The 22050-nt window shown below is 44.1% G+C and overlaps 2 protein-coding genes and 1 long non-coding RNA gene across 6 annotated transcripts in view; 1 reads left to right on the top strand and 2 right to left on the bottom strand.

Moving 5' to 3' along the window:
• The window catches only part of eIF3i (eukaryotic translation initiation factor 3 subunit i), a 36432-nt gene extending 23668 nt beyond the window's left edge, over positions 1-12764 (bottom strand). The window contains exon 1 of the mRNA XM_050174673.3: positions 12693-12764. The gene's annotated coding sequence lies outside the window, so the exon portion shown is untranslated. The remainder of the gene's footprint in view (positions 1-12692) is intronic.
• MCPH1 (Microcephalin) lies at positions 80-22023 on the top strand. The gene is made up of 9 exons (XM_050174664.2): positions 80-368; positions 442-716; positions 4617-4710; positions 6043-6193; positions 10236-10474; positions 11813-12070; positions 12687-12899; positions 18184-18283; positions 21790-22023. Exons 1-9 carry the CDS (start codon positions 276-278, stop codon positions 21861-21863), a joined length of 1497 nt encoding a protein of 498 aa, XP_050030621.1. The 5' UTR covers positions 80-275; the 3' UTR covers positions 21864-22023.
• LOC129383747 (uncharacterized) overlaps positions 12799-22050 on the bottom strand; it is a 103392-nt gene continuing 94140 nt past the window's right edge. For 2 of the 4 annotated variants that reach the window (XR_011890252.1, XR_008611613.2), the window contains 2 exons: positions 12991-13078; positions 12799-12887 (listed from right to left, as the gene is read on the bottom strand). This is a non-coding gene — a long non-coding RNA (uncharacterized lncRNA). Of the gene's footprint in view, positions 12888-12990; positions 13079-19212; positions 21796-22050 lie in introns of those variants that run through there. The other 2 variants (XR_008611612.2, XR_008611611.2) reach the window with 2 other exon arrangements.

Here is a 22050-nt window from a genome sequence, read left to right as displayed (position 1 = left end):
AAAGCATGCAATTGTAAAAGCAGCGTTTAACTTTTTAAGTAAGCTGAAAGTATGCGTGTCCTATCGCATTTTATAGGCGCAGTATGGTGTCCTTAACTTTTTTTCTGAACCAACGTATATGCGTTTAACGTGTATGTATGACCGTGTGTGATCACACGGTCAGGCAACCATGCGATAAAATGATACGGCCGTACAAAAAGAAGCTAAGGCTATTAAGGCGCGTCATTCGTTTGCTCCCAAACTTGTTCCTTGTTCTCTCAAGTCAATAGGCAGCGATGGGGACTGTGAACCCACAGCAAACGCCTCCTCCAAAGAAAGTTAGATTCGCAGCTACACCCAAGACTCCAGAAACGCCGAGAACGGGGCCGGTAAGAATCAAGGCGTTACTAAGGTATGTCGTTCGAGTCTCAAAAATTCATTGCTCGAGTTTTCTTCGCGCAGGGCGTTCCGGAGTCTATGTATCGGGCGCTGTTGGCGCGGCCGCCGCACGATCCCGATGGACTGATGCGCGATGTTTGCGCTTTCATCGAAGTCCGAGTCGGCACCGAGGATGTGTCGTCGACGTTCGAAAGCCTGATGACGCGGCTGGGCGCCACGGTGCGACGCTATCTTGGCCCCAGCGTGACACACGTCGTGTTCCGCGAGGGCCGCGTGTCCACCCGCAAGCGGGCCCTCCAGCTGGGTATCCCCATCGTGGGCCCGCTCTGGGTCGAAGAGTAAGTTTGTCTAAGCCATTGTCTGGCCTAATGCAGTTTTGAAGATGCACTTGCGGAGCAGAGAAAGACTCGGGAGCATAACCGTATTGTGTGCTATGCTACCTCACAGTTGGGCAATGTACGGATGACCAGGCCTTAGTCAGGCGGACAATGTTCTGCCTTTAGCCTTGCCATCCAAGACCTTCACTGTCTCTGAATCAATGCGAAATTAAATAAATAAGCAAATCGTGATGAAATAAGAATTAAGAAAACAGCGTTTAGGGGAAACGGAAACGGCATCCATGCAGAGATCTCTGCTGACACTGGCACCCCACTTTTCTGCTAACTGGCCTCTACAATGGACCTTGCAGAACTCGGTAACACATATTTTGGGCTTGAACCCAATGTGCATGCGTTGAAATCACTAATTTTGACACTCTGAGATGTACCAGCAATTTGACGGCAGTAGTGGTTGGCACTTGCAACTTTGTGGGCCTGGTATTTATCAGTGCTTAAAGGGAGAGTTGAGGAAACAAGATTCACTCTGTCAGTTTTTCAGTGGATGTCTGCTACTTGTTCACAGCTTCTTCTAACTGCACTTTACATGAAAATCAATGTCCTGACCTACTGGAGTCTTTCAATAGACCTCTCCTGGGGTATGTCACGCTGCGCTAGCAACATCACAGCGTGGAGTCTCCGGCACACGTGCAGTGACGTTGGTTGGCAAAACGCCATCTCCACCAGCTCTTGGTGGGGTACAGTTGCGCAGTGCTTGGTGCGGGTGTGTGCCACGTGGACACATTCTCTTTTCTTTTCTTATTTTTGTAAAACTCCACCCTTGACAGTCAGATTGGCAGTATTGTGTGCTGGAGAACATCTGTGTGTGGTTAACAGCATGATGTAAAACTGTTGACGCTGGCTTTTCTTCGGAAATGCAGCACGTTTGTTTTGTCATTATAAAGTGTGTGGCAAAAAATAGTGACAGTATGGGCTCATCTTTGCATAGGGAAACGGAGCACATTGCTGTGTGGTGTAATGCATCATGTTTGCGAAAATGTGGACATGCTGATGTGTCATAGAGGCACTCTTAGTGACCAGGCATCGGTAGAACTTCAGGACCCATAATATTTATACAGTTGGGAATGAATGAGACACGATTAGCGAGTGCATTTATCTCAGTCCCTTCTACACTGTGTGGAGAAAAAAAATTGTTTCAGCGTAATTTATCGGCCTAAAAGTATGACTGTAAATGAGCTCCTCGCGTTGCTATTTTTACCATTCCCATAGCAGCGTATGCCTCGCCATAAGAAATGTGCATGCACTATAAGCATGTTCTTACCATTGCCGAAGCTGTGTGTGTACGCTTCGCCACGGGGATTGCACCAAGGACGACCCACTAACATTGTCGCGGTTTTAGCTAAAACAGTGAACTTTCTTGTTTTATTTCTTGTTCCTATACTTCTCTTTACGACACAAAATTTATTGTGACGATGCGCATAAACACATAAAACTGGGTCTCTTAAAATTAAAACTAGCAAAGGGGGGCCGCAGGCACAGCGAAGTTAATGCACAACGAATTCAGTATGATTTATGTATGCTTCGTGCATTCGCATTCCGATGACTAAAAGGTAAAATGAATTAAAATACGGTGTTTAACATTCCTGTTCAGCAGAGTGGTTTATGAAGAACGCTGTAAGCGAGAACTACGGATTAATTTTGAATGCCTAGGGGTTTTTCACTGTGCACCTAAAGCATGATAACGACTGTTCTTGCCTTCCGCACTCATTGGAATTTAGGCGCCACCACCGGGTATGGCTGATGATTGTAGACCAAATTAATCTTGTGTATTCTGTAAGATTACAGTGTAAATCAACGCAAATTAAGTACATTCACGTCAGCATAATTCAATTTTTTTTTCCCCTACGACCACGCATTTAAGTGAAGTGTCATTTCGGCACAGGGAAAATGTTCTTTTCTGGTAATATATTTGCTTTCGAAGAGTAATTTAATTTTTGTGGCTGTTTGATCTACGACTAAGGCATTTTTACAAAATCACCGTATGCTGACTTAAAGGCGGCACGCACTTGGTAACAACGCTACGTTGTTGTACCAGTAAAATGAGCATGGTTACTTTCTGAGCACAGTTAATAGACCCTGCCACTTCAGAAAATAGCAATATTTATGCAAAACTTTCGATTGTAGCAGCTCAGATACAGGCATCGCTTCTATGCAAAGAACCGGTCGGCTGAACGTTTTTTGCCAACCAGTGCCCACTTCGGAGGCGGCGCAGATGGGAAGGGCGCTCTCAATGACGTCACGCTGTTTGCAGACAGGGAGAGGTCTATCGCACGGCAGCACTGTTACCTCAGACTCGATGTCTGCAACATCTCAGTGACAACAATGATGCCTAGTGGATAAATATCCTGTGGACACCCAAAGCCAGGACATATAGGATATGTCACTCACACAGTTGTTTAGCTGCACTTTCTGTCAGACCTCCCTTCCATGTCTGCGAGAGACATCTTGGTGACATGCTGCATACATTTTATGGACATATGTCAGGTCCTTTCCCACAGTGTTGGCTATAATTCCAATTATGTGCACAGCACACGCTGTGTGGCGGATGCAGCGGGCAGAGCACCCGCTGTTGCATTCTCCAGGGTAGCGTATCCCACCGCTGTCAATCAGTTCTTGCAACACCTGCTTATTGAAGCTGGACTGACGGTACTATTGGGTAGCGTGGCATTGTCGGTGGGCTGCTGCCTCCACAGGTGGCACTCAACAGGTGACATTGTAAGTCCTCGTCGTGGCTTTGCAGCAGGTTCCACTTTTGATGGGCCTTTCTTCTAGGCGAAGTTGGTTCTCGGAAAGTGTTGACAGTTCGTGGAAGGGGTCCCCCTTTGAGTTGCACCGTTTGTGAAAAGGGTTCTCCGGCACATGCACAAAGGGGTCTGTGAACACTGTGGGGCGTCCGCCCGACCGGCATCCACTCAAGACAACCATAGCAAATTAGGAGTCCATTCTTCGTTTCACGAGGCATGGTGGTCGAGCATCCTTTTTGCCCGGGGTGCTACACGCCAACCGTAAAGCCGCGCATAAACAGCAGATACGTTGTGTGCACACATTATACTCACACGCGTGAGGAAGTGCAGTATACTCCTCATTCTTCCAGGCATTTCTCCAAGTGCAAGGGTCTTACTGAACTAAATGAAATTTTCAAAGTAAATTGCAGCAGAAAATTATCGCAAAGTACAATGTGCACACACAAGCTACTGGCACATTAGCTTCAGATTGTAGTTCGAACATGCGAGAAAACATAATTCTCTTACAAGGAAACTCAAAGACAAAGCCTCCTGGAGGACAAATATTCATGCGTGTGCAAGAAAATGTCCATGTGCGATATTCTTGGGACATCGATGGTGCGCTGTTCCAACAAGGATTATGTGCGATATCCTTGGAAGATTTGTGATATAATATCCAAAACTGGGCATTTAGCTGATGTCCTATTTGTGTCTAAAACTATGCACACACATTGGGACATTACAGATCTGGATGTCGTATGGACGAAGTGTTTTTGCTGGAATAATCCACTGTGCATCTCCCGAGTTTTGTAGAGCTGTATTAATAAATTTACTCGTAATTATAAGGCTTAAGACATGTTTGACAAAAAGTTTTAGGCACTGCTTACTATTTGTAGCTACTTGTAAAAAGGGTCTGTTAGTCTGCTCATAATAACATTGATTGTAAAAGTTTTCAGCTTTTCTTTGGAAACTGTATACAGACTGCTGTGAACAGTTCAGGATTTGTTTATTCCTTTGGGTTTAAAGCCAATTCTGTTCACTGAAGTGTAAGAGGACTCCTCGGATGAGTGAAGGGGGCATGGATGAGCAGTGTGACATTGAAATAAATTGGGGCTTGCAGGTGCCTTGCCCAGGACAGGCTGGCATCTCCAGAGAGGTTCCCAGCACGTGTTTCTGCAGCCTATGACTGCCCCATTCTCAGCCGCAAAATAAGGGTAAGCAGTCAGCATTTGCAATGACATACCTTTGTGCTTCCATCTTTTCTATGTGGGGACACATATCCTTTAAAATGCATTTATGCCTGCCTGCCTGCAGCTTTAGGCGTGACATGCAGAGAAACTGAACTCTTGCAAAAGAAGGAATGAACAGTGCAAAAGATGAGTCATTGTATAAAGCAACACATGGGTCACAGCAAGCAACTTCATTTGGGGCCATTAGGCAGTGCTGTGTTTCATCCTCCACTTCATCCTGTCATTTGCACCTTTTTTCCTTTTTAGTGTGTACCAACTTCAGCACTGCTCCATTACACAGTTGCCATCACTTCATCCTGTTCAGATAGGAACAAGGACCGTGTAAACCATTATAGAAGTCATTAAGGCATACTGAGAATGCATGTCCAGACACATTGATGTTTGGTGAACAAATGGTTAAAGTCCTAAGCAAGGCATAGCCTTAAAGGCCAAATGAAACAAAATTTTGGACTGTGTACTATCAGTGTCAAATGAAACTTGAACAGCGGAGCACGTGGCCCATGCATAAGTGAAGATATAGTGCGCGCCGTCCAATCATCACCATTGACAGGCGCACACATCCGGTTTGGCCGCACTGCGCAATCCCCCTCTATCAAGATAATTTCGCTTCGGTTCTGGTTCTTACCTTTGAAAGGGAGAAAATAAAAATGAAGCTAAAATATTGCAGTTTATGGCGAGTCTTGTCGCACAGGTCACCGAAACCACAAGTGCTGTCGGTGCGAACAGCGGTGCGTGCATGCGCATGCTGCAGTTTGCACCGTCATCGCCTGCGCCGCGCGGGTGAATCTACCTTGCGATGACGGTGCAAACTGCACCACGCGCACGCACGCACCGCTGTTCGCACTGACAGCACTTGTGGTTTCGGCGACCTGTGCGACAAGACTCACCATAAACTGCAATATTTTAGCTTCATATTTATTTTCTCCCTTTCAAATGTAAGAACCAGAACAGAAGTGACATTATCTCGATGGAGGGGGATCGCGCAGTGCAGCCTGGGCACTTGTGGCTGCCCCCAGCATGCTGAAAAATTTCGGATGTGGTAGTGCTCGAGGTGCTGCAGCAAGCCACCAGGTGCATTCATCGTCTGCTTAGGTGCTGTTTAAATGCTGCTAACAAAAAAACTATGCAATTACCAGCTCTGTGACATTGCCAAGATAAGTTCAGGGGTATAGCTACTCATAACAGATTTAGCCAAAGTGAAATTTCGTTGCCCAGTTGGCCTTCAATCTTGGATGCAGATGCATAACACTGTCAGTGCACGAGTGGTGCGTGGTGTCAACATGGTTTCCTCTGCAGAAGCCTCGCTCTTGGCGGACCAAGACAGACTCCCCATCTCCAGTTAGGCGGAAGCAGAGGCCACGTTTACTGGACTTGAGGCGCAATGTGCTGCTGGATGAAGCAGTGCTCTCGCCCAGCACGCAACACTTACAGGACATTGTTACAAAAGGTATGCACAGGCAGAACCAACGTTCCTTCAGTGAGCTCGTTGTGCATGCATTGGCATTTTTAGTAGCCATTCTCTCAGTGTTGCAGCAGGTGGCTCTTCATATAATTTGCCAACTTTAAGTTTGCATACTGAGCAAGATCAATCTACCCATTGAGTGCAGCTAGCACAGGCGCCTCCACAAATATGCATGGATGAAAACATTCAGTGACGGAGCTGGACTGTACTAGGAATGATAAGCCACTTCATAAAAGAGCAACAATGAAACATAGAGCAAGTTGTAGTATAAGGAGGAGGCAACACTTATAACATCGCTTGGCAACAGGCGAATGTCTTCAGACAGACTGTCTCCCAGTGGAATACCGCCAGTTAAATAGAAACAAGAGGAATAGTGCTAAGTTAACCTCTAGTACAGTGTGGAATCTTGTTCATTAGAACTTCAGATTAACAAAAGTTAACACCCCCCCCCATACGATGCCACACACACATACACACACACACACCTAAAGTGCCATTACCAGAGCTTTGTCACCCACATCATTTGAGGTTCCTTTTGACTTTCCTCGACCTTTTCACTTGAAGTTTTACTGGGGCTAATAGCTTACTGCATCATTGTTGGCGCAGACATGCGCAGCTTTTAATTAATATTTTCACTTCATTTCTGCAAATCCTGACAATAGGAGGACACACGCATTAGAAGTCCTAGTGGCGGCTGCCTCATCCATATTTTCTCACTTCAACATTGTTTTAAATTTGCACTGTAAACACCATGCACATACACAACATATAGAAATTTACACACAGGACAAAGCTTATTATATTTTTGAAAGAGATGGAGGTAGTCAATTAAAAATTATTTCTAAAGGTATGGATAGCCTATGCCTAGAGAATGAATATGTTGCTGTATATTCACCATGCTTCAAATTGCTTTGCATGCTTTTTTGACCATGAAAAAAACCTGTAGACTTCAGTGACCACTTCGGCAGAGTCTTTTATCAACGGCGTGCGAGATGCACATGAACGTTGTATGTCTCGGTATTGCTTCTCTTTCCAGTAAGCAATGCTAACGGCTCATGAAAAAAAAAAATTCTAATAATTTACATTTATTAGGGATGGAAACACCGTCACTTGCATGCAAATGCCATAAATATATACAGGGTGTCCCAATTAACTACCATGTATCAATATTTTAAAACGGAGCAATGCATTACTTAAAGAATACCTAATGCATATTGTTGACAGTACATTGTAGCAGCTGTCAGTAATTTTTTCGTTACTAATTAACTCGAGACATACTATCCTAATTATCAACGTGTGAGTTTGGCATTTGAAGGCACAGCCAAGCGACATCTAACTGCGGTATTTTCAGGGACGTACTAATTACATACTAATTTTTTCTGACTGATAAACAAACCCCGCGAAATATGGAGAATACCATGTATCTGAGCTCCCACTCAAATCCTAAAGCAGCACCCTCGAACTACCTCCCTCTGAGTTATCCACAATGATATAAAGGAAATAAAGAAAGACATCGTGATCGCGCGAATGCTTTATCTGCCGCGCCCTGGCCGAAGTAACACATTGCGTTTGGTGTTAGTTGGAAACAAGCTGTGATAGCTGTTGTCTTAGCGTAGATAAAGTCGGCGCATGTTTCTCTTTTTTTTTTTTGCCACGACACCTATCGCCACAAGAGCGAATTGACAACGCCAGTGCAAAAATTTAAAGGTGCATTTTGTTTCGTCCCAGTCGCACGCACGAATGTCCTAGCATAAATGGCCTCAAACCCTCATATTAGCGTCCGGGACGTGGCCGCCCAAGTACCAATTTCCAAGTCAACACTTTCAAGGATTCTAAGTGACGGCCGTTCACCTGTACCACTTTAACCAGCACCAATGCTTGGAAGATAGGGAGCTGCAGAATCGTCTAGATTTCTCGAATTGAATCTTCACAAAAGCCGATGAGTCACTGGACTTTTTGAGCAACATCATGTGCTAAGATGAAGCCAATTTTTGCAGAAACACCTAGTTAAGTTTGCATATTGCACACTACTTGAGGGACTCCAATCCACGCTGGGTAGAGCGCAATTGACTCCTGTACCAGTGGTCACTCAATGTGCGGTTCGAAATTTACGCTGGTGCTATAATCGGTCCCATTTTCTTCGATCACACAGTAACTGGACAGCGTAACCTGAAGGAAATCCTTGAAGGAGTAGTGGATGAGTTGTTTAGCGAAGTTCTGCTGTCACATCTTCCATTTCTGTGGTATCTGCAAGATGGACCACCAGCACACAGCAACAGCCAAGCACGAAACTAGCTGGATGAGACTTTTCATGTGCAGTAGATTGGAAGGCACAGGCCTGTAAATTGGCCAGCTAGGTCACCTGACCTCTCTCCACTCTATTTCTTTATTTGGGTTTATGTGAAAGCTTGTGCTTACATGATCGAGACGGATGTCAGATTAGTTCAAGGCAACGATGACAGATACCTGCCGTAGAATTCCGGCATCGGTCAACGAGAAAGCCACTGAAGGTGTGATAAAATGGACACAGTACTGCTTAGCTGCGAAAGGTGACCTATTCAAACACGTCCTCTCGGCAGCAGCTGGTGTTCAACAAAGCTTACAAATTCATAGGTAATAAGGGCACACCGAAATTTTGTGTGCGTGTGTGTTTGCACGCCCCAATTCAGCTTACGTAGAAGTGGTGTATTTACTTTCTTGAATGCATCGGTTTTGTTTTTTCTCTACACGTTCACTTTGAGGTCTGTTTATCTCTCTTTTATTTTTTGATACAAACCTGTTTTTGCAACATGTATACACTCTCATGAAAAATAAAACGATCACTTTAATTTGGCTCTAGTCCAAAGCAAGTATCTGACGCAAAATGAACCTTCGCGCGCGCTCTTTTGATGCGGTGCGAGCAAAGCTGGGATTTTGAAACATTCAATGCCTATTAAATTGCTTTTCACATTTCGTGCATGGTTGGAGCAGCGCTTTGGCTGCGGTATCAAGGGGCTTTTGTTATCAATGTGATCAATTGGCCATGAGAGACGGGTAATAAGTGTGACATAGAAATGAGAGGAAGGAATAGCTGTGAAGCTGCAAAACCTGCTGTTGCTGCTCCTTCCGTACCGTTATCAAGCTGATGTGCTGTCTCTTTGGGTTTGCGATAAGCAATGCAGTTGCTTTCCATCGGCTTATTTGAGGGTGCTGCTTTATGATGCGGGTGGGAGCGCAGTCACGTGGCATTTTTCATACTTCATGAGGTTTCTTTGGCAGTCGGAAAAAAATGTACGCAATTAGTACATCGCTGAAAACACCGCTTTTAGATGTCATTTTGGGTGCCTGCAAATGCCTCGTTGACACTTTGATAATTATGACAGTACTTCTCGAGTTGGTAAATTACTTGCATTTACCAAATTAAATCTCAGTAATGAAATAATTACTGGCAGCTACTCCACTGTACTGGAAACAATATGCACTAGGTTTTCTTCCAGTAACGCAACTGCTCTTTTCTTTAATCTTGGTGCATGATAGTTGAACACTGTATAATTCACTTAGTAACGGAAACGAGGCCAAGCCGGATTAACTCGATATCGGAATCAACAGAAATGCATAGCAGCACTTATACTCGTACTCACAGAAAAACAGAGAGAGAGAGAGAGAGAGGCTGCAGTATTAGCAATAGCCAAGTACACGACAATTAGATGAAGGAAGATTACACCACCGAGAGGACTCGGGCTGTGAAATTGAACTGTCTCCTACCATGAGATTTTGTATATACAGTACTGATATAATGCTGTCAATTCGGCACTCAGTTCTTTGAGGTCACACAAAGTTTCTTCAAGTGCAAGGAATACACACACACACACACACATACGGGGTTCGGAAAGCTGGTCGGGCCCCAGCCCCCTCCCGGAAAAATGAACTCTCCACCTATGCACCAAGTCATGCACCATAAACTCAGTGTCCACTTCTTTTTACTTGTGCATTATGATTTGACTGCTTTCTAAAGTAATCTCTACAACTGTTCTCATTTATTGTACAGTGAAGGCGCACGTTCCAAGCACCATTTTGGGCACATTGGCTACCCCACAGAAGAGGGAAGCATTTTCCAACTTTCCACTGGCAACTCCTGGTCACACGATGTGCACACTAAAGGCACAGGAACCATACACCCCAATGAGTGAGCTAGCTGCATTGAGGCAAAGCCCACTGCCAGAACTGTCTTCAGAAAAGGACCGCTATATCTGCCGGCGCAGCTTGGAGGACTTCAGTACAAATGTGGTGAGTTCACGCATGTAGACATGTTCAGACCACTTGAGACACCTTTAATTGGTGGGCAGGAGCACATAGCATTGCATGAAAAGTTATGTAAGTGTTAGCTTGCAAAAACTTGGAACTAGTCCTTGTGAGGGCTCTTGTTCGCACCCTGTGAACTGCCATTAGGAAAAACGGCAACATACACGCAGGGCACTTTTGGAGCTTCTGTGCTTGCCCGACTGTCACTCAGTTCCACTGACCGATGAAAAAAGCAACAAGCCCAACTTGCAGCCCTGCGGATTGCATTTAACCGGAACCTTGGTGCCACATTGCATTGTTTTTAGGGTTATTCACTTGCAAAATTAAAAATGCCGGCACATGAGAAAGGCTTTCTCCCACATTTTGCCCAGTGACTAAACATATTGCAGCCAATTAGAGCAGCACCTTTTTATTGCATAACAGAAGCTTTCATTTTAAGGTGGTCCCCTTTGCCTTTTCCCTCCGATGGCATAATTTTGGACCACAAGCTTGAAACGCCTGTAGAACATAACGTTGCATGTTCTTTGTTTGCTTGCTTGTGCACATTGTCTGTGTTATCATACTTTTACATCTGCTTACAATGCATGCATGCTGTTTTCTGTTACTTCACAGGTGTAGTTTCTTGCATAGCGGGCCTGTCATTATCAGATGTAAGCAATTTGGTAGCATATCCTGGAATTTTCATGATGATAGCTAGTTACTATCTAACATCCTATAAATAAGGGGTCCACCATGCTTAGTGTTCATGTGTCCAGCCTGCCTTCAGCCTGGCTACAGAGTTTTGCATTTCTCTTGTGGCACAAGTTCACCCAGTAAAGCGTTTGCATCCTTCAAGTGCTTCTCCACCCATTGCATCTTCACATCGTCATCATCAGCCTATTTTATGTCCACTGCAGGACAAAGGCCTTTCCCTGCAATTTTTATGTACCCCTGTCCCGCCCTAACAGATTCCAACTTGCGCCTGTGAATTTCTTAATTTGATCACCCCACCTAGTTTTCTACCGTCCTCGACTGCGCTTCCCTTCTCTTGGCAGCCATTCTGTAACTCTAATGCTCCAACGGTTATCTATCCTACGCATCTTCACCTACAGTGCAAACATACTGGACACAAATGAACAAGGACGCCACACGAGCACTGCGTGGTGTCATCTTTCCTTCATGCCCAGTTTTTCTGGTTAGCGCTGTCGGTAAAGATATAAATGTGTCTACTCGTCCAACTAGCTGCTGTTTATCACCCACTCCCTGCCTCTGCCTGCCTCTTTCGTGTGATAGCTCTGATACTTTTGCGGCGTTGCATTGACGTTTCACTAAAAACAACTGCAGTGCCGGGCAAGGGCTTGTGCCTTGAGCAGGGCTTCTTGGTTGGAAGGCCCAAACATCGTCCTGACAGGACTGGAACCAGTTGACCGTGATGCTGTCAATTCTATAGTGAAGGCCCTGGGCGGTTTCACCACCGAAGCCGAGGTCAGCGATCGCACCACACACATCATATGTGGCACCGCGGGCGGAAAGCCACGGCGGACCCTGAGTGTGCTGTTTGCTCTTGCAAGGGGCAGCTGCTGGCTGCTGCCTATCCAGTGGGTAAGTGTCTGCAAACCAGTGCAGCCATTCCTCCTCGCTGTTAGAGTGAGTTGCCTTGTATTAAGATGACACGGCACAACTGTATTTTCTCTGAAGCTCCACAAAATCAATGGGGAACATGAAAAAACTTAAACATTTGAATATGTGGAACTTGCCCCAGATGAAGTAGTGCAGTGACTTTGCAACACATTTAAAGGTTCTATGCAATGTCATTTTTTTGCTATAAGAGACCGGATATTTTGGCCTGTGCATTATGTGACCTGCCTAACTCCAGTCTCAACAAGAACACATCTATCCATGTTTTCTAATTTCTCTCAATATGATGTCTATTATTCAGCTTTCCTTGGTAGCCTTTGACACTACAGGTTGTTACTGCAGAATAATCATTACACGTTTTTGTTCTCAAGGATACCGGCGAGCTGCTATTCACCATTTGGTAGTGACTACGAAATGCTATTCAGCCAACTTGTCTTAGCCCTACTTTTGTCTTACATTTTGTTAATGTGGGTTTATGCAAGTGCTTCCAAATGCAGCACTATAGCTTGACTTACTGCTTTTGTTCGGCATTCCTTTTACTCCACCAATAAATTGATGAGGGTGGTGTAATTTGCCGCAGGCTTACCAATCCTTAGAGAGTGGCCGCTGGTTGGACGAGGGCTCTTTCGCATTGAGTCGGCCCAGGTCGACCGTAGGGAAGAAACGGAAGTCGTCCGGGTGCCTTGTGGTACCTGCTGCTCTGCTGGATGGCCAGGGTCCTTTCTACATCGGCCCAGCGACAGCACCTCCCCCCCAGCGCATCCGTGATCTGCTACTGCTTCTGGGCGCGGAGGTAATGCAGGAAAGCCTCAAAGTGTCACCTTTGCATGGCTAGGTTGAATGTATTCAAAGTGAATCGCAGAAAAAAGAATTTTCCAGGCAACCTTGTTTGAAGAGCAGTTATTTCTAGATGTTGAACACCTTCCAGTATTGCCTATGCAGTAGATCCCTGTTCATACTTCTTTCGAGGGACTGCACAAAAGAAAATACAACAGCTGGAAAAGTGTAATATTAAGGAAGGCCTCAAATTGCCACAGCAGTGTCGGAAATAGCTCTCAATGGCTGCCAGTACAGTTATTAAACGTCTCGGTGCTCATACTGTGACTGGGGACTACACATGAGCATGTGTATAATTAAAGGACACGTAGGATGTTTCGCAACGGTCGACCGGTTTTACTCAAAGCATGCTTCACCGCAATATTTACCATATGCTTCACTGCATAACATGATTTTACTGTGGCGAAGCTGACTAAAGGGAACCGGCAATTATGCAATTTTTACCTGCTTCAAAATGTAGCCCTTTGCTTGGCGGATTTGGACCAGTGTGCATGGTTCCTGGTTGGTTCTGACCAATGAAGATTTCCTTGGGCGCTTTGCCAACTGCTCTGTGCCTATTGCCTCCTGATGTGCTTGTGCAGCATTTTGCAGCTTTGGTTGCTACATGTTGGTCGCTTGTTGCAACATGTGAGCAAATTTACTTCTGCACCGGTAATATTTTTTTTTTGTGACCACCGTGTCCATCGCAGTGTAAGATGTGGGAACATTACAGAATAGTAGCATATCAAATGGAAACATAACACAGTCGGACCTCGGAAAAATAGTCCGAAAAGCTCGTTCACCCAAAAGAATAAAATTTATCAGGCTGAGAGTGGCTTAAAAAAGTCGCAGTTTCGCCTGAAAGGTGAAGCATTGATTGCGATAGCAAATTAGTGGACAGCTATACGATGTAAGGATAGTAGTTTTATCGGCCGTATAAACTTGGAAACATAGGTGTACTATACTCGCGGGCAACTTTCTGTGGCTATGAAGGTACAGGCGCGTGGCCGCTGCACATGTGTTACTGCGCCAAGTAGTCCGGCAGCATTTGACTGTGCTTTTGGTTGCTGGGAACAGAAGCTGAATCGACTCAACTTCCACGTGCGACGGTTTCGTGTTTCCTCAGATGTGAAAGGGAAAAGCTGCAAAATATGCGAACTTTTACACTCGGTGGTGTGTTCTGTCTTATTCAACTGTTGCTAATAAGGTGTCTGTTTTCTCTTCTCCAGCCTAAACGAATGTGCATTAAAACACAACACTCTTTTCAGAAGCGCTTTTCCTTGTGTGCACTTTGCCTTCGTTGCTTTCCTTTCATAACCACAGAAAGTTTTCTGCGAGTAGAACTAAATAAGCACGGTGTCACGCACGCACAAGCCCACATGAACACATCTCACGCAACGACTGCAGAAACTCGCTGTAAAAATGCTGCAATGAGGAAGTGTGGCAGCAGCAGCGAGCAAAGTGACATTTGTGCAGCCGCTTGCATCAATGAAAACGCAACGCAGCGCGGACTCTGTACACATCGCAGATGGCTTTCAAGATGCAGCGGCCCGGCCATTAGGGCACAGCCACCTGTGCCGCCCGGGATAAAATGCCCCCCCCCCCCCCCCTCCCAAGTCTCGCACGCAACTGAAGGCAATGCTTCCTTCCCGCTTTCTGCCGTTGCAAGCGCTCGTCAACTCACCCTCGCATGCTTTCACTCACCCATACAGCTTTGTCGCACACTTTATTGCCTGTTTATTTTGTATGGAACTTCACACCGACACTGACAGCAGAAATGCGCCTGGAGTGTCCATATAATTGCTATCTCAATAAAACATATCTTATGATACCCTGCCTGATACCACGCTTGTAGGCAATCACATTTGCTTGGATTTACGCAAGAGTGATGTCTCCATATACAATCGACAAGAATGTCACTGCATTGGTGACCTCCGTTGGTGGAGATTGCCATGGAGATCGAAGAAACGAGCCACATTACTTTGCACCACTAGGCTCTTGCAAAAGCACAGGAGGTGGCGCAGCACAAACACGCACAATTATGCGACAGTGTCTCCAAGACACAACTCTGCTCTGTGGGCGCACCCTGTGCGAAATAGCAACCAGTTTTAAAAAAATAAATAAAACTGATTCTGCATTAAGTGATTATGACGATAGTGCTGACTGGAAAAAAGAAAGTGTCCCCTGGTGCATTTGTATCGTCTGAGGAGGCCATGTGGCTGCAACACTAGCTCACTTAAAGGGTGGAGACATGACAATTTTTGTTCATGCGTTCTTCAATTCAAGCATTGCGTACCCGCCGTGGTTGCTCAGTGGCTATGGTGTTAGGCTGCTGAGCACGAGGTCGCGGGATCGAATCCCGGCCACGGCGGCCGCATTTCGATGGGGGCGAAATGCGAAAACACCCGTGTACTTAGATTTAGGTGCACGTTAAAGAACCCCAGGTGGTCGAAATTTCCGGAGTCCTCCACTACGGCGTGCCTCATAATCAGAAAGTGGTTTTGGCACGTAAAACCCCATAATTTTTTTTTTTTTTTTAAGCATTGCGTACTACTTCATGAAGCACGATACACACCACGGGATTCATATATACCCGATAAATAATTTAATAATAGCATTATTATACCGAGCGGTTTCGGTTTCTGGGCTCGAGGTGATGCTGTGACGTCATAGGAGAGGAAACGCAACACGGCTTGGTCACGTGGGTCACAAAAATAGTGACTTAAAACTATGCTACGTCATCTGCTCGAACATAAGCATGCTCTGCCAGCAGAGGTAAACAACTGGCGATTCGAAGTGCATGTCGCGATTATTATAATTATTGCGAAGAGCAACAACAACGGTAAGGAAATATTGCGGCTTGTGAGAGTCGGTGATTCATACCGAAGCACCGTGAGCTTTAGCTTTGAAGTGAACCGGAAAAGGCCTAGCGACGATATCGGCGGCGCTGAATGATCAGAGGCGGTGAGGCTGCCGTCGGTGCCAGAGTGACCACTCCTCGGTCGCTGATTGGCCGCTTCGCCATACGGCTGCCGCACAAATGGGTCTCTACGGCAAAGACATCTCGCCGTTTGCGAGCAAAACCGCCGTCGCACGGTAGCCCGCGAATGGCAAACGGCGTGCGGCGAGTTTCCGTACTGGTAACGTCGACAGGCCTTCACATTGAGAAAGGCCAAGCGAACGAGAGACCGCTCCGAGCTGCCGAACTATGCGACTGGCAGACGCTACGTCAACTGCTCTCCGCGACAGCGCTGTGCATGTCTCGGTTAGCCAGGGGCCAGGGTTAGCTCGGTTAGTGTTCTAGAAGCCTGTAGCATAGAGAAAGGATTTTTAGAATGACAGGAAGCCGAGCTAGTTAATTAGGATTCATAATGCAAATTAAGGGGCAATTACGTTCAGACATGGACACGAGAGGCGAGAAGCGGACAACACGAACGCCGCATATCTTGATCCCTGTTGGAGTTGGCCGGCTAGTGTTACACTCAATGTGTAAAGGCCCGTCCACATTACCGGCACGGCAACTCGCCGCACGCAGTTTGCCGTTCGCGGGCCGCCATGCAGCGTTCGTTTTGTCCACTTCTCTCCTCCTGTGTCCGTGTCTGCACGCCTTACCCCTTCTTTGCATTAAGAAGGGATTTCTATACGCCTGTAGCTCGGTCATAGTGGAGGCTATGCTCGGTCGCTCGGCTCAGCAGGCTCCGTAATCTGCATTTCATCGCTACTCGTCATACATCAAGTTTTTGTGCTAGTGTGCTACGACGTCAATATTTTCGTTCCTCCGCAGTGACGTCATAACTGCCGCCCTAGCGATGGGTCTCGACCACGAGAAGGAGCTTTTAACGACTTTTTGGAGCTGAATTAAAATTATTTTGAAATGTTTGCAGCGTCCAATACCTCATTGTAAGTGTCTTTGCATACGGAAGCGGCCTACAACATACTTTTTATAGCCTCAAAATTTGGTGTCCCAACCCCTTTAATGTTTGCACCCTTTGGAGCGTATCTTGTCCCACAACAATAATCGTCATCTGTCTTGCCCGCATTTCCTTTCTTCAACGCTGTGAGCCCAGTGTTTTTCAAAAAAGGAAACGCAAGCAAGACAGATGACTATTATTGTTGTGGGACAAATATGCACCTGCAAAGGGTGCAACTGTTCTAATAGTGCTCCTCTGCCAGGGCCTCAATAATTTACACCTCCAATAAAGTTTAGGCCAAGTTTACGTCTGTCTTGTCAACTGAGGAAGAGCGGGCATGGCCTCCGAGACGGTAAGATGGTAAGCGTGCACCTCCAAATCTTGGAGCCTGTAGAGTGGACCACTGAAAGCCAAGCCAGCAGAAAATTCAACATGGCGGCCTCCAAGATTGGGTGGCATTGCCCAGAACGAGTGATTTAGTCAGGAAAATCAAACTTCATGGCTCAATTCGTCAGAACAATCGGTAGCGACAATGCATTAGCTTTATGGGAACCCTGACGGTGCGTTTGACTTCTGGAATATCCATCAAGTCTAAAAATTCATTGACTACTGTGTGTCTAAAGGGCCAGTTTGACCGACCTCATTGTATAGAGGTTGAACTGTAGTTGGGGGACCATGGACCAAGCAGCCCACATGAACACGGTACTATAGCAGACTTAAGAGTGCCTCAAGTAACCTGGTATGGCGAGAGCCTTGCTTTGTGCTTCACCCATAATCAAAATTCTGCTTCAGTCAATTCAATTTAGCTTTCTCGTATGCAACAAGTTTCTTTCATTAAAATAGGTTGGGAAGATGTTTAGATTGGCAGATGTCTAGTGAAAGTACTGTTGTGTTTCATGTGTATTGAAATGTGGAAGTCGGTGTTGGCCGCAAGCTAAAGCTTCCTCTGAGCTGCAAAATGCTGGTACATTGGCATTCCTCTTAGTTTTGTCTTGCAGTGCTCGAGGATGTTTTTACATCTTTAAATAATTGAAACACGAGCTTGCTTTACTGCATTTTGTGGGAGGCAGATGTCATGAAATATGTGATAATTAGAATTTCTAATGAATGGACTTAAGCTCTATGGCATAACATGATTTTTAAGAGCTAATAAAACCTTATGACTTGCCTAATTGCATGCAGATTTTTCATGCAAGTAATGGCTGCCTTTTCTTGTAATTCCCCTAAGTATCTGGTCTTTCTCTATCTGCCAGATAAATAACCTGTTTGGTGGTAAAACGCAAATCAAAGCCTGTGGTATTCTTATAGCACATTGAATTGTGTGAAAGAAGGGAGTTGACACCCATGCAGGTATCTCCATCATATCTGCGCTGCCAGATAGCCCTGGGTGACCCGCAGCGTGGCCAATGGCTATCCCAGATCACACACCTCTCCGAACGCTGGCTTCTCGGTACGCACCTCTCGCATTTTCTCCCTGCTGCTTCGTTGTCTTGTGTGATATCTACAGCACTAAAGATGAACACTTAACATGAGGTAGTCGCTGTGTTCGCCTTTAACTTTGACTATGCCGTACAAGTCAAGCAAGCAACTAGACCAGCTTCATTTTGGCTGTTGTGGCACTGTGGCGTTATTTTCACAGAAGTCTCTGTATTTTTGTGAAAAGTAATTTCACTATTTACCATGGCTTACAATTGTCTGTTGCCCAGAGAAACCCCATCATATCGACTGTTTGTGTAATATTTCAAATTATGACACTTGCACTTCTGTATTTTGATCTGTTGAATGAGACATTACTTCCTTGTACTGCACATTGTTCTTAAGGTATGCAGAGTTCTATGTTCATAATCTGAAAACAACTTAGTTAGCAACCTTTTTCAGGTTGTTACACAGCCTACACAGGGTAATATCTTGCATTTAATACTCGGAACTGCCCAGAGACAGTTGACCAAACTGTCTATTAATGGTTCTAGTGATCATTCCTTACTGCAAGTAATTCTTAACGTATGCTCATTTTTTAAATGTTTTGCTACTAAAAGATGTAATTATAATAAAGCCAATTACGTTATGAATTCCGAATTATATTCTTTTCCTAGGTGCTGTTACCTTCATTTCATAGTAGGTTGGTGGAGGAGAATTAGATACTCTTCAGGAATAAGATACCTTGGTTAACCAGTATGTTCCTCTCATTAAGCTTACCAATGATAAATCTAACCCATGGTTTGCCAGATCCCTACGTTTACTGAGAAACGGGAAGAAGCACCACTCGGAAAGTGCTACACACTTGCACACAGGAGCTGCTTGGGACTCTTACAAAGAAAGCTTAAAAATTTATTGTTCTGCCCTGTCTTCATAATGATAAATACTTCGCTCGTGACTTACCATCTCTTCTAAAATGTAATCCCAGAAAGTCTTTAGTAAAATTCTGTCTCAAATCTTCAGGCAATCATTAGAGACTGGCATGCTGCCCTCAGACTGGAAGATAGCAAAGGTCATACCTATATTTATGTCAAGTAATAAATACACACTGGAAATCTACTGTCCAATATAATTAACATCTATATGCTGCAAAATGCTAGAACATGTAATTGCATAAAGTTTCTACAGCCACCTGGAAGCCAACAAATTTTTCTTTTCTGATCAACACAGATTTTGGAGAAAGCTCTCATGTGAGGTGCGATTATTCAAATTAACAACTGATTTACATACTAACATTGAAGAGGATCTACAAACTGATTGTGCTTTTCTACACATTTCAAAAGTGTTTGACCTCGTAGCACATTGCCGTTTGATTTTGAAATTATCTGCTCTTAAATTAGATTCTCTTACACTAACATGGATTCGCAGTTCACAGCAGTTAATTTTTCCTCTCCTTTTTCACACATTACTTCAGACGTACCACAAGGCAGCATTCTTTGGCTGTTACTGTTTCTAATATACATCGATGACTTACTGAATAACATTTTTTCACATGTGCGCATTTTTACAGACGACTGCATTCTTTATCGTTCCATCAAGTGTGCTGATGGTCATACAATCCTCCAAAAAGATCCAGAACTCATTTCTCTTTGGCGCAACACTTGGCTAATGAAGCTTAATGTTTCTTAATATAAAATTAACTGTTAGCCGCAAGCATACTAAATCCACGTATCTTTATGACATAAATAACATCACTATTTTGCGTGATATTCGATATAAATATCTTGATGTTAACCTAACTTCCAACTCTTTCATGGTCAACACACATTGCATACATATGTGCCCATTCTTTGAGATCATTAGGGTACATACGCCGCAAGTTACATATACTAAAGATATTCATAAACTAACTTGTCTAACATTTGTTCGACCTCAGCTTGAATACGCTGCATCCGACTGGTCTCCGCGTGAGAAATATGTGATCGAAAAACTTGAATCTATTCAGACTAGGGCTGCACATTCCGTTTGATGTTATAACTATGACAAAAGCATAACACAAATTAAACTCGATGTCTTACTACAGCCCTTGCATGATCGTCGTGGTGTAGCCCTGCCATCATTATTTCATAAATACATCCATAATACAGCACCATCAGTTCTCTTGAAACTCCTGATTACAGGTCACAACGGTCGTACAGTAGGTTCAATTTCATGCGCATCTGTGGAAAGAGTAATGCATTTAACTACTCCGCTCTTCCAAGAGCCATCACCTTTGGAATGACTTTTCTGACACCATAGCTTATGAAAGTGACCAAGAAAATTTCAGTCTTCTTCTAACAACGAATTTTTCAAACTCTACATAACCTTACATATTATTTTTGTTGTTGCCTTTCCTGTTATTAATGTGAAACTAAGTGTTAAATACTATTTTGTTATAGCCTAATTATATCCTGCTCACTCTGTAGTTCTAGTGATTATATTTTACTGTGTGAAATTTTGTTGTTGACTGAGCAGTCGCATTCAAAAGCATTAGGTTTGTTCCTTGTGCATATTGTAATACTATATTACTGTATATTAGCGCATTTCTTAACCTGTATTTTGTGTATATGTATTCACATATGTATTCTAATTATTGTATGCTATTATCTTTCATTGTACTCTCCCCCCTTACACAATACCTCTAGGGGCTTGTAAAATATATTTAAATAAATGTGTACATGCTATAAAAAGTAGTATACTAATAGTACTACTGGTGTACCGGTACTATCTTGAATATACAGACTGCACTAAACAAAACAAACTTCTAGTTCAATCTGGATCATAGTTGAATGACAACTGTTTCAGGTGTAAAATTTCCTTTCTTGGCATAATTACAAGGATCTTTGACCTGTAGCACACTATGCGAGCTTTTGGACATAACACCAAATGGCTTAGAGTGGTATCAATAGTAAACCAGCAGTATCACACCTCTAAATGTCAGTTGTGATAAAAAGCGATAAATTTGCTGTAGGAGAAAATTTCAATTCAGTACAACTGTATTTAGTGTTCCACTTGGATGTAGAAGTTTTTCCAAGACAAGTGCTTTTTTGCATTTTGAGAGGACGCGCTAGCAGCTTTTTCCACCTGCAGAAATCCACAATATGGATGTTCTCAAATGCAACAGTTCTGGTTCAGTCACCAGAGCAGGACGAATTTTTCTTTAGGCATTTATTTTTTGACACCAACGTAATGGTGTCCTCACAGTAACGATGAAAATTTTTCGTTGCAGACTTTCATTTGAATGTATTTCGGCTGGTTAGCAAGTTTAAAGGAAATTTACCCCAATTAAAACTGTAATTTATAGAAAGGTCAAAGTATTAGTTGCCCAGCCCTAGTCTTTTGTCCGAATGAAGATCATTTAGGAGCAAAGCAGAAAGGAAAATTGTCATCCAGCCAACAGTAGCACGGAGATACAAAGGAGCCCCATATGTGTTTGCCAGCAATAATGCTTTACAGGCATTATTTGATAGTGAGTAAAGAATGTTCTGCTTTTGTTTGCAGATTGTGTCTCTGAACATCAGGCTCTGCCCTATGACAACTACCTGCTGCAGAAGCCATCTAGTAGTAACCATTGATCATCACCTAGTCATCCAAGCATACCTTCTACGCACAAAATTTTAAACTTCATTCTTTTAGTCTCATGATTTTATCTTCCCTTTTATAGAGGACAATGTAACATGGCATTTGTTCATAGTCACAATGTTAATACATGGTCTTAGTGACGTGTGAAAGCTACTAGGTGTTTATTGCCTTGTGTGAGAT

The sequence above is a fragment of the Dermacentor andersoni genome, chromosome 9 (assembly GCF_023375885.2).
Source record: "Dermacentor andersoni chromosome 9, qqDerAnde1_hic_scaffold, whole genome shotgun sequence".
NCBI lineage: Eukaryota > Metazoa > Arthropoda > Arachnida > Ixodida > Ixodidae > Dermacentor > Dermacentor andersoni.
Note: the sequence above shows the minus strand (reverse complement) of the source record. Positions and strands in the feature narration are given on the sequence as shown.

Coding starts and splice junctions, on each gene's coding strand:
- MCPH1 (XM_050174664.2), top strand. CDS start 276: ATGGGGACTGTGAACCCACAGCAAACGCCTCCTCCAAAGAAAGTTAGA. Junction 717..4,616: donor GGCCCGCTCTGGGTCGAAGA/GTAAGTTTGTCT, acceptor TGGGGCTTGCAG/GTGCCTTGCCCAGGACAGGC. Junction 4,711..6,042: donor TTCTCAGCCGCAAAATAAGG/GTAAGCAGTCAG, acceptor TTTCCTCTGCAG/AAGCCTCGCTCTTGGCGGAC.